Below are 11,184 nucleotides of genomic sequence, written 5' to 3'. Positions count from 1 at the left end.
TCATCCCTCTTCTTCCACTGCCTTTTACCTCCCCAACTGAAGTCGGGCATTTTGCACCTGGGTGGTGTGGGGAAAGTACATATAGTGTAGGCATTTCCAAAGGACACAATGTCTAGGAATGCCAGGAACCGAACCCACATACTCTTGATCTCGTCTGCTCGACCATCCGCTCTCAATTTGATGCCACAAAGGCAGGAGAAGTTGCCTTTTGTTTGTACATGTACAATCATGTACATTGTATCATCCTTCAATCAGATAGTCCAAGCTTGTACCAGTACAACTCGTCCTTGATGCCCATGAGTAGCCCCGGGGTGCCCCCCTCCCCACCCCAGCCCCAGGAGAAGGCAATGGTAGGTCTGGATGTCTGGGAGGTGGAGGAGGGGTGGAGGGAGGGGATGGTCCTCAGCAGCTGTCCATCATGCAGGTTCCACATACGGGTGTGACAGTCCTGACCAACTGCACAACAGAACAACACAAGCATGCAGTAATCAAATATAGTACATTCAAGTTTGCTTGCAAATTCTAAGAAACTGGAAAAGGATAAACATTGAAGCACGATACAAACATAATGTGACCATTCCAGTCTAAAGGATGGCTATAGACTGTAATTTTTTGGGTTAGACTTCTTTTTCAGTGAAAAGTTCATCTGTCAGTCAGAGAAAAGTAGTGACAAGATAAATAGATGTCACTGACAATGAAAATATAAAGGATAGGGATGCAAAATACTGTAGTTACTTTGGTCATAGAAAAGGGTAGGAAACTGCTTATTGCAATGCGTGTTGAAAGTGTACAGTCATTAGAAATGAAGGCAAAAGAGACCAAAGTGCTGTACAGATTGCATTCAGACTTGAAGTGAGCATCAGCAATAGGATACAACATTTCTATGCCCAAAATGTCTAATATGCACTAACACTATCCTGATTGGAAAATGAGAGCAACGTTTAAAAAATTATACAGTTGTCCATATCAATTTCCCTACCTGCAAAAATAAAGTTTTCCTGAGAATCCACAATGACAGGGAGGTGGGCGTACTGGTTCACATGGCCGGGGTAGTCCAGCATGCACCTCTGCACACGCAGGTCCCAGAGTTTTATCTGTGATGGGCAAAGAAGCAGCAATTAACCTTCAGTAACCTACAGGTATCTCTATGTCCAAAATTAAAGATTTAGGTCAGAATCTGGCAGTAGTACCATGTTATGAAACTGTCATTCCAGCAGAACAACTTCCAACAGCTTACTGTAATTCCTGATTTTCTCTATGTCCACAGTTTTTATTTCAATCTGTACCATAAATTCATCATCATTAATAAATAATTTGCCCCCCCTCCTCCTTCCTGCCACTGTGAACATTGAGTTGCATGAACATGTCCAGACCCTGAAATTTTGCTACCGTGAAGACAAAGTGAACAGTGAAATGTCTTCCTGTACATAACTCTGCTTTGTGGTTATTGACAAGGAAGTCAAAACTGCTACGTTTGCAGCTTTTAACTGTTTTGCCAAAGGACTTGGTCTGATGAAGGTTAAACACTACTGACCTTGCCCTGCATGTCGCTGGCCAGGAGGTAGTTCTCGTCCTGGAGCAGACGCAGGCAGCAGACGGAGGACTCGTGTCGGAGCGTCACGGCCGTGCCACGACAGCGCGTACGCACCCGCAGGTCACTCCCCACAATCTCCCCTCTCCTGGTTCCACTCAGTAACACAGGAGACTGAAATAGAATAAGAAGTCAAAAGATGTCACACCTCTGTTTAGTTATACTATGAGTTGTTATGAATTTCAGCCATTATTGTTTCTTGTTGATTCTGTGAAACTGCCAATCATTTCCTCCCAGCCTGCAGGGGGGAACATTTTGACCTCCAATTGGACCTTCCTGTCAGTCTGTGGTTACACCATTCCCCCTTCACTTCCTGTGATTCTGCTGTATTCAAATAAATACACATGTACCTAGTACACGGGCAATCATGCCAAAAACAAATACCTCCATACAAAGAGATGAAAATAATACTTGAAATAAAAAGGTACATGTACATGTAGCCCCAGATGCTCACACATAGGCTAATTATACGGCTGACAGCATCTATGATGGTACAGATCATACTCTTTACTATGGTTTGCAGTTGATTAGTATATGACATTCAATACATTGATAGATTACTGAATTTTCAAGATTGGTACAACATGTACAATAAGTAAGAGTGTAATGGCATGCAATAAATGCATTAAGTAAAACAACAATGGCAACACCTACAGTGCTGCAGAATTTCTGTGCAAAGACATCGCTCTTGGTGTTGATGACGTCTCTCTGACCAGTAAAGGCATCAATCACAACACTGCTGTTGTTGGCACCTGTATTATACAGTACATACTTCAGTAACCAATGATATTGCAGGGATACATAAACAGGTTAACAACTTGAAACTAAAATGTATCACACTTAGCTTTGTACTGATTAATACTTGCTTTATCCAATGATGTAAACTGTCTAAGATCAATATATTTAGCACGTTGGCAGAACGTACTGTGCCTGCATGAAATCAGGAACGTAATGTGCATACAGAACGTATCGTTTAAGGTCGTGTTTGGGTATTTAAGGATGACATCTCATCTGTAGTTTTCAAATGTTGCATCAGAAAAGATGTCGCCTGCAATGGACAAAGTTCCGATGCAAGGTTCACCAAACATCCAACAGAAACCGTGATATTTCGTTCATTACATTCTGCCAACATGCTACCAGTAATACAGTATAGTATATCAATGAAACTAGAAACAATATCTAGATAGCTTCCCCCAAAAACCTACCAACACTGAAGCACTTGGAGAAGACAGGGTTGGAGTTCCAGGCACAGGTCCAGGCAGACTTCACCTCGTAGTTCCGACCCCTCACCAGGCCTGCTCCACCTGGGCCTGTAGTGTGATAGGAGGTATTCTCTCAGTAGTAGACTACCTTTTTTTTGGAAAAGAATGGACGTTGATGCACGCACATATGTCATCCAAGTATGAAGAAGTTTGGCCTTAAGAATTACATGTAGTTTAGCCTTAGGAAGGCACATGGTCAGGAACATAGTTTAGCACTGATGTCTTTTTTTGGCATGTTGTAACATACTGCTCGCTCCTTTGGTTCAAAAGTATCAAGGGAAATGAACAACTTGTGCAGATTGCATGCAAAAGCTCTGATTAGCAATTAGCCCTGAGTTGCACGTCTCTAATGTTGGTATAACATGATATCCTAATGTTGGCCCTATAGTTACCAATAGCCCCGCTATCTTCCCACAGTGAAAGCATCTGTCTCAGCCTGGATGCCAGACCCATAGCACTTTAGACCCCGTGGCTATGGTTTAAATCCATTGGTGGCAATTGTATTGGCCCTGGAGCTGAGGAGCTGGCCTGCGTAGGCCCTGGCTATACAGTCTGGCATCCAGGCAAGTGTCTATCCCTAAGACAAAAAATAGTTGCAAAGACATCCATGCAAAAGCCAGCATACCTGGTATGAGATGTTCGTTTGCCATGACCTCGGCACACACCAGTCGTGCACAGGACGGAGAGTCTGGTCCTTCATCTAACACTGAGAATCTGAACCCTGGTCAAGGTAGAAAGGTGAAGATAGCTCCATAGCCCTTTTTTTCAGGCTGTAGGGGCAGTGGAATGTTAATCCACAGGGCACGGTATTGAAACATGGAATCCATCCCTCTCCTTCTTCTACCACCTTTTACCTCCCCAACAGAAGTCAGGTACCCATTTTAGGTAGAGTGAAAAAAGTCATCATAAAACCAACAACAACTTCAGACAAGGATACAGGGCATGGGACTCTGGTCCTGTCACTGAGGCCCAGCAAATACCTGTCACCTGGAAAATACAGTGTTACATGTATAATTATATGTACAACGTTAGACTACCTGTACAGGACATGTAATTATATTAAATCAAAAAGTCCTCTACACGAATGAACAAGCCTTACAAGACTACACCTGTCCCCGGTAACTTGAATGACCGCAGTACATTCACCTGTCACTGTGGTGCACTTCTGCAACACCCAGTTGAAATCAATTACTAGTAGAACAACTGGTAAATGGCTGCAGTACCGTCTCTTGTCACTGTGGGGCGCTTTAGATACCATGAATTAGAAGTCATTGGTAGCTAAGATTCACATCTGTCTCAGTGTTGTCATTAGGCGCAGGTACAGACTAGCCCCAAGATACTCTACATGTGTCACTGATGCCCCCTACCTTTCCTGGAGTGAAGTACTGCATGTAGGACTTCTGCATAGAATCCAGGGTGTTGAGAGCCATGAATGAGACAAAATCAAGCCTGCAGAGGGAAATGGTATTAATCAAAGAAACAGATAGATTTTCTTCTAGCAATGTTAGTATAGTGATAGTAATCAAACAAACTAGACACTCCGTCCAGACAAAATTATTGAGAAGATGGAAGTTGCTTTGAAGAATCCCTTTGAGTTATAGTCAGATCAAACAAAACATAGTTTACCTATTGTTATAGAAATGCACCTGTCCTAAAATAAACTTTGGACAACTCACTGACAGCTGCTGATACGCCTGGCATCAGACAGGGCCAGCAGCCGCTCGCACCTGCTGTCAGGCTGGAAATAACATCAACATCCATCATTGGTCCCATCCTTGTGTAAAATATCTTATATATACAATTACAACCTACAGGTACTATAAAAGAATTTAGCATTAGTAAAGCTCATGCCTTCCCCATAGTACACATTTGAAATCAAGGGGCATAGTATCAAGCCTGGTTACCAGACTTATTTTTAATTGCTCCAAAGTCTTTATCCTCTCAGCATTATCCTTTATCCTCTACTTGCGGATAAATACTTGGGAGCTAAAATATGTCTGGTAATCAGGCTACGTGGTATCGAGCTGAGACTGCTTCCAGGCAAACAGTCTGGTATAATAACAGTTGGCCAATCAGAGGTTGTGGCACTAAATGACACTCGTTTTTCTACCAACAGGTGCCAGGTAGGGGACAGAGGATGGGACTGTAGTTACTGTCACTCTGTAGGATGGACACCAGGCTTACATGTGAGACTGGCTCTATCAAATGCTCACCTCCAGTGCGAGGAAGTTGACAGTATCTTGAGTTGAGGAGTCGTACAGGTTAACCGTCAGCTTCTGTTTCTCCATCTCAACCAGGAAACTTTCTTCAGCACACCTGGGGGAAGAGGCAGAACAGTACAAGATAAAGAAAGAAAGGCAATCATGACATTATATGGTGATGGAGACTGGGAAGAAATAATGGTGTAAAAAGCAACTTAGCAAGGTAGCGCAGTCATCCTCAGCTGAAGTGAAACATCATGCTATTTTTGAGTAGCTTATCATATAATAAGCAGTTATAGTACAATGTCCTTTTGTGACAGCTTGTGCTTTCAGCGAAGCACATTGGGTCACCACATCTCTTCATGATAGGCGCGTTGCTTATATATGCACGGATTTGATGCCTGAAGCTCCTTAAAAATACAAGATGCACCATCTAAAATGACGAATACAAATGGCCTCAACAAAGCTCAAGCACCCTTGGGATCTGCCAAACTTGGTCCACATAATAAAGCAACCAACAGACACCACGAGTCTACAGTACCTTTGGGACAGCCGAGAAGAAAACTGTCCAAACTGTCTCTTTAGAAGCAGGCAAGGACCACATGAGACTGTTCTTGTGCTGCCCCTGACTTTAACCTGGATATTAAGAGAAATACAATATGTTTCCATAAAATGCTGTATCCTCTGGGTTAGCAATAGTCTCATTATTTTGAAAACAGCTACATGTAACGTTATGTCTCTAAAGTCTATAACTTACTACATTTTGTATTTACTGAAACTATGTAGCAGGGCTTTAGCCAGCATTAATTTTTTTTCCGTCTGCCTAGGTTCATGATAATTGGGCTAAGTTTAAATTTTCAAGCGTTTAGACACACTACATGTCCCATATTTTGAGAGGCAAATCATGGGGTTGAGAGTGGTTGGTGGTTGTCTTTTGGTTGTTTTTATACATTTTCCCCAAGACTTTTGTTAATTCTGTCCATCAACATTGACGTATCGGTTTAAAAATTTTCTGCACAAAAAGTTCCTGCAATTGACGGAAAACTACCGGTAGTGCTTGCTACAGCCCTGCTATGTAGGTACATGTACATGTACATGTACAATGTACTAGTAAACTGAAAACCTATAAACAGTTTCACCCCCATTCTCCTGACCTTTGGTACGGTCCTGTTCCTGTCTTGCTTCAGTAGTTCTTGTCGGGTCTCCTCCTGCTGTTTCTGTTGGATGTGGGCTGTAGTCAGGGGGTTGTAGTTATTGTGTCCCGGCAGGATGCGGAAGTATTTCTTCTTCTTCGGGTCATAGTAAAAACCTGGAATCTGTGAGCAGCAGTTACGGTACAAACACTTGTACTGTATAAGTCATCAGTCCATTAAACCTAATTTCAATTCATAAATTTCTCCAAATAATTAAAAATCAATTAATTTACTGCAGAGAGACAAGCCAAATGTTCCATAAATTTCTGCCTAGTACAAGGATCCCAGTTCCAATAGAAGACTAAAAATTTGTGAGGGAAATAACTACATGTAGATCTACCTTCACTTAATTGACTAAATTCATTTTTGTACAATGTACTTCAAGGATTAGCTTAGACATTAGCTTATCTTCTGTATCATTATCATCATTTATGTAAATATCTAAATGAATTTAGACAAATAGATCAGATTTAGAAAACTGTTCTGAACAGAGTTACAGAAAGGATATCAGACGCAGCCTGTTGTCCCTCTACACCACTAGTAGTACTACTGCAGCTGGAGGCTGCTGCAGGTGGTAACCTCTGACCTCTCCCTCCTCCTGCAGGTAACCTAGCAACAGCATCACCTGACTGTCCATCCTCACCTTCCCGCTGACTCCTTTTTCTCTGCTCTTTCCTTAGCCTCTTTTCTCTGAAGGAATCTTTGCCAACCATGCTGCTAAAATTCCTCTTGTCTCTCATATTGTTATAATGCCCCCCTTGAGTTCTACTCCTACTGGTTTCATCATCACAGTTTCTTTGCCCTGAATTTCTCCACAAGTTTCTATTTTGCCGTTCATTACCAAAGCCAGCTGCGACATCAGTTCTGTATCCATTTACAGGTGTTCTGGTATCTTTGTCATAGTCCTTTTCATGTCTACTAGTACTAGCAGTTGCTGTTATCTGGTTTGAAGTTTGTTGTTGATAGCTTTCCTGTACTCTATCACGATTAGTATGTTGTGTTGTGTGTGCACTATGTGGTCTTCTTTGTCCTTGGGTATGAAATGATCTACCAGATTCTGAGTCACTTTCAGCTGTTCTGCGATGTTGTTGAGTGAAGTGAAAGTCCCCTGGTACACCACCCTGGTCTTCCTGCTTTCTCCATCTGTTCCGTCTTGATCTCAATCGTCCATTTTCCCCCCCTCTTTCTGATGATGACATCCTGTATGACAGTATGTACAAAAAGATGATATGCACTGCAGCAGTGTCCTTATGGTTTAAACATAGACTTGGAGCTGGAACACAACATTAGCTTCATTTTCACTTGTAACAAAAACATTTACTCAAATATTGGAATCAGCATACTAGTAGTCTTCATTTGTACCTCATGCTACAATTTATAATGCGCATATCCAGGGCATCTATGATTATGAAATCAAATGGAATGCACACAAATCAAGTTGCTTCCTCCAAAGAGGCTAAAAAATATTCTTTGAGCAAATGAACAATAGATTTTAATATAACGTTATATATTATAAGAACCACATAATTTGTGCCTAGAGTAGAGTGCCTAACTGAAACATCTTTCTCGTTTACCTTAGCACTAAGTTGAAATTGCTTGTACCGAGAGATTACGAATCATAAGCCATGCTCTATGAAGTATCGCATCATACGACATTTACGAGATTCTAACATATTTCCCATGTGTTCGCCATTCAAAAATTTATAATGCCCCCCTCCCCCAGATTTTAGCAGACACAAAAACCTAATTTATTTTACGTTGAGTAGTACTAAAACTACCGTCAAAATCAGTGTCAAACGTGGGAAAGGAGTCTTGCAATTGGATTGTCCACACATACCTTTGTACGGGGTTGCAATCTGCAGGTGATCTGAAACTTTGATTCCAAAGAAGCCAGGACGTCGCGAACTACCGACTTCCGCACTCCATGTGACAATAGCCCCTGTAAAGTAAACATTAATCGCAAGGTGGCGCTGCTGTAAGTCAAGTTTATTGCGCCACAATTGCATTGGATACAATGTATGGCAAATAACACTTAATAACTATAAACTATTTCTAATAGTACAAGTGTACTAATCTAACTTCAATACATGTATTATATATCATTGTATATATAATGGACTGTTACATTTTACATTGCTGTGACATTGTTTCTCTTTTGTATAGCATTATGTACATATTGACCTAGATAAACAGATACAGAGTCGGGGCATGATAACAGCATATGTTGAAAATTTCTCTACTTGTTCCAGGTAGTGTTATCTTACTCTTCCATGATATCAATAGTTTTTTTTTTTCCTTTCTTCACGGTAGGGACATATCATTACAAAATGTTACAGTTATCCGTTCTTTGGGGACTCGCTCGATCTTTTAATTGCCTTTAGTGCCATGGGCGATAGGCCACCAAGTTTTTGTTGAAATCGCCGTTGCTTTGGGGAAAAAGTCTGGGGAAAAACAGCACAAGTAGCAACAAGAATTCTGAGATATCATCCCTCCATGAAATATATGAGTTTTTATGAATGTTTTTATTTGTCTCATTGACTATGGAAATAAGGTCGTAATTAGCATAATCCAGTTTAATTTATGTTTTTTTAATTGAAATGACTATATTTTTCGTGTAAAATTCCTCTCCTCTGTCATACTTCATTTCAACATGTCCTCATTAATTATGAAAATGACCACCACATTAACATAATATATGCATAATGGTGTTAACCTTCAAGTAACTTACACATGTCACAAGGTATAAAATTCCCATCATACACCAATAAGGAGTAAGAGAATTTTCACATTAACTATGCAAATCAGGTCATAATTTGCATAATTGGTATCTGTTGATGTTCTGCCTGCCACAGATTAACTAGAACTGCCTTGTTACGGTTACCTTATCTCCAACCAGATGTTAAGGTAGAAGATGAGTTTCTGATTGTCGTGGAAGGTTTGTCACAGAAGCCAGGCTGTGAGAGAAAGTGCTCACAGAGGGGATGAGGAACGTAGACCGTAGGGTCCTCTTGGCCGGAACTTTGGCCGCACCTTCTCTGCTGCCTCGCCGGCTAGCTTGCAAACCTTTCAAACCAGTTAGAACCTTGCGGCGAACGACTGAAAAAAAATATATATCTGTCAATCCCCCAAAAAAATTCAAAGTTCAAAAACCCCAATTTGATTTTTGTATTTCAATCCAATTATCTCCCGGGACGTAGCGTTAGCGTTACACGATATTCGTTCTGAATGCTTTCTTATTTGGTAAATTTCTAAAGAACGGAACATTTCCTTAATTAACTTACCGGCGCTCGACAGACGTCTCGACAGACTCCTGCCTTTCAGCATCCACGGGTGTTCTAGGATCTGCTGGAGAGAAGGACGGCCGGACGGACGGATTGTCAGCATCCACCTGATGAGATCTTCGCATTCTTTTGATACCCGTCGTTCGAAGTAGACCTCGCCTCTGCAGATTTCGCTGTCTCGCTCGAAGGGAATGTTGCCGCAAACCATTTCGTACAGCAGGATGCCCAGCGACCAGACCGCTGCCCGGCGCCCGTGGTAGCGATGGAACCGGATACACTCAGGAGGACTGTATACTCTCGTTCCAGCGAAATCTGTGTAGACTGTGTCTTTCAAGAAGGCGCCAGACCCGAAGTCGATGAGCTTAATTCTACCCGTCTTCAGCTCGACTAGTAAGTTCTCGGCCTTGATATCTCTGTGTACCACACCCTGGTTGTGGCAATGCCTGACCATGTGCACGATTTGGAGCATAAAGTCTCTGCTCAAGAACTCGCCCAGAGCACCCTTTTCCGTGATAAAGTGAAACAAGTCCATGACTGGCTCTGGACGCTCCAGGATGAGGATGTAGGAATCCGGGCGTTCGGTCCAGTCCAACAACTTGATGATATCGTCGTGGCCCATCACTCGCCGCAACAAGACGATCTCCAAGGGAACACGCACTCCGTTCAACTGTCCCCATCCTGTGACTTTCTCTCTCGCTATATCCTTGATGGCCACCGGTAGGCCGTCCCGTGCCCTTGTACCGGCGTACACGTTGCCGAATCCGCCGCTCCCGAGCATCGCTCCACGGTGGTACACCTTCTCGAAAGACTCTCTCTCTGTCACTGGCTTGCTCAGCGGCGCTATATGCTTGATGGCCACCGGTAGGCCGTCCCGTGCCCTTGTACCGGCATACACGTTGCCGAATCCGCCGCTCCTGAGCACCGCTCCACGGTACCGGTGGTACTCTCTCTCTGTCACTGGCTTGCCGGGTGTTAGATCCATGCTGCTCGTCGGGCAGGGCTGTACGAAACTCCCCTTCACAAGATTCACAGTTGCTGTCCGATGTCTGTACACGGCGATCTTTTCTGACAGAGCCACAGGCGTCACGACCGCGGGGACCGGCCGCTGAGGCGCCACTGTCGGCTTCGGTGCGTCCTGTTGCGATTCCGCCGCAACTTCATCAGACTTCCCAGCGAGCGCCCAGGCTGTGCTGGGCCTAGGTTGAGGCATCAATGCCTCCGGGACTGTGAGTATAAAATCGTACGTTACATGGAGGGACTCATGATCCCGGGTTTGTGTGTGTGTGTGTGTGTGTGAGTGTGTGTGTGTGTGTGTATATATATATATATATGCGTATGTGTGTGCGTGTGTAGTGTGTGTGTGTGTATATATATGCGTGTGTGTGTGCGCGAGCGCGTATGGCACGCCGAATGGGTCAAAAAGGAGAGAGAGAGGAAATAGAGGCGCGAAGAAAGAAAAAAACATGGAGAGAGGAAATATCTTGGGCGCGTAGAAAGAAAAACATGGAGAGAGGAAATAAATATCTTGGGCGCGAAGAAAGAAAAACATGGAGAGAGGAAATAAATATCTTGGGCGCGAAGAAAGAAAAACATGGAGAGAGGAAATAAATATCTTGGGCGCGAAGAAAGAAAAACATGGAGAGAGGAAATAACTAT

General features: G+C 42.9%; 2 protein-coding genes across 2 annotated transcripts in view; both read right to left on the bottom strand.

Annotated features, from left to right (window-relative positions):
- Positions 1–178: 178 nt before the first annotated feature.
- On the bottom strand, positions 179–8,205 carry LOC109488247 (DDB1- and CUL4-associated factor 4-like). Its single transcript, XM_019792455.1, has 14 exons — positions 8,085–8,205; positions 6,756–7,447; positions 6,209–6,372; positions 5,596–5,690; positions 5,067–5,169; positions 4,530–4,591; positions 4,221–4,302; positions 3,791–3,840; positions 3,479–3,567; positions 2,797–2,901; positions 2,246–2,343; positions 1,535–1,705; positions 980–1,094; positions 179–456 (listed from the first exon to the last, which is right to left on the bottom strand). Exons 2-14 carry the CDS (start codon positions 7,444–7,446, stop codon positions 248–250), a joined length of 2,034 nt encoding a protein of 677 aa, XP_019648014.1. The 5' UTR covers position 7,447; positions 8,085–8,205; the 3' UTR covers positions 179–247.
- Positions 8,206–8,614: 409 nt separating this feature from the next.
- LOC109488139 (serine/threonine-protein kinase pim-3-like) overlaps positions 8,615–11,184 on the bottom strand; it is a 3,002-nt gene continuing 432 nt past the window's right edge. The window contains exons 2-3 of the mRNA XM_019792298.1: positions 9,529–10,354; positions 8,615–8,688 (exon numbers count right to left, since the gene is read on the bottom strand). Of these exons, the coding sequence (XP_019647857.1) occupies positions 8,615–8,688; positions 9,529–10,354 (900 nt within the window). The remainder of the gene's footprint in view (positions 8,689–9,528; positions 10,355–11,184) is intronic.

The sequence above is a fragment of the Branchiostoma belcheri genome, unplaced genomic scaffold (genome assembly GCF_001625305.1).
Source record: "Branchiostoma belcheri isolate BF01 breed outbred unplaced genomic scaffold, Haploidv18h27 scaffold92, whole genome shotgun sequence".
Classification (NCBI taxonomy): domain Eukaryota; kingdom Metazoa; phylum Chordata; class Leptocardii; order Amphioxiformes; family Branchiostomatidae; genus Branchiostoma; species Branchiostoma belcheri.
The sequence above is the reverse complement of the archived record's forward strand: the minus strand, read 5'-3'. Positions and strand labels throughout refer to the sequence as shown.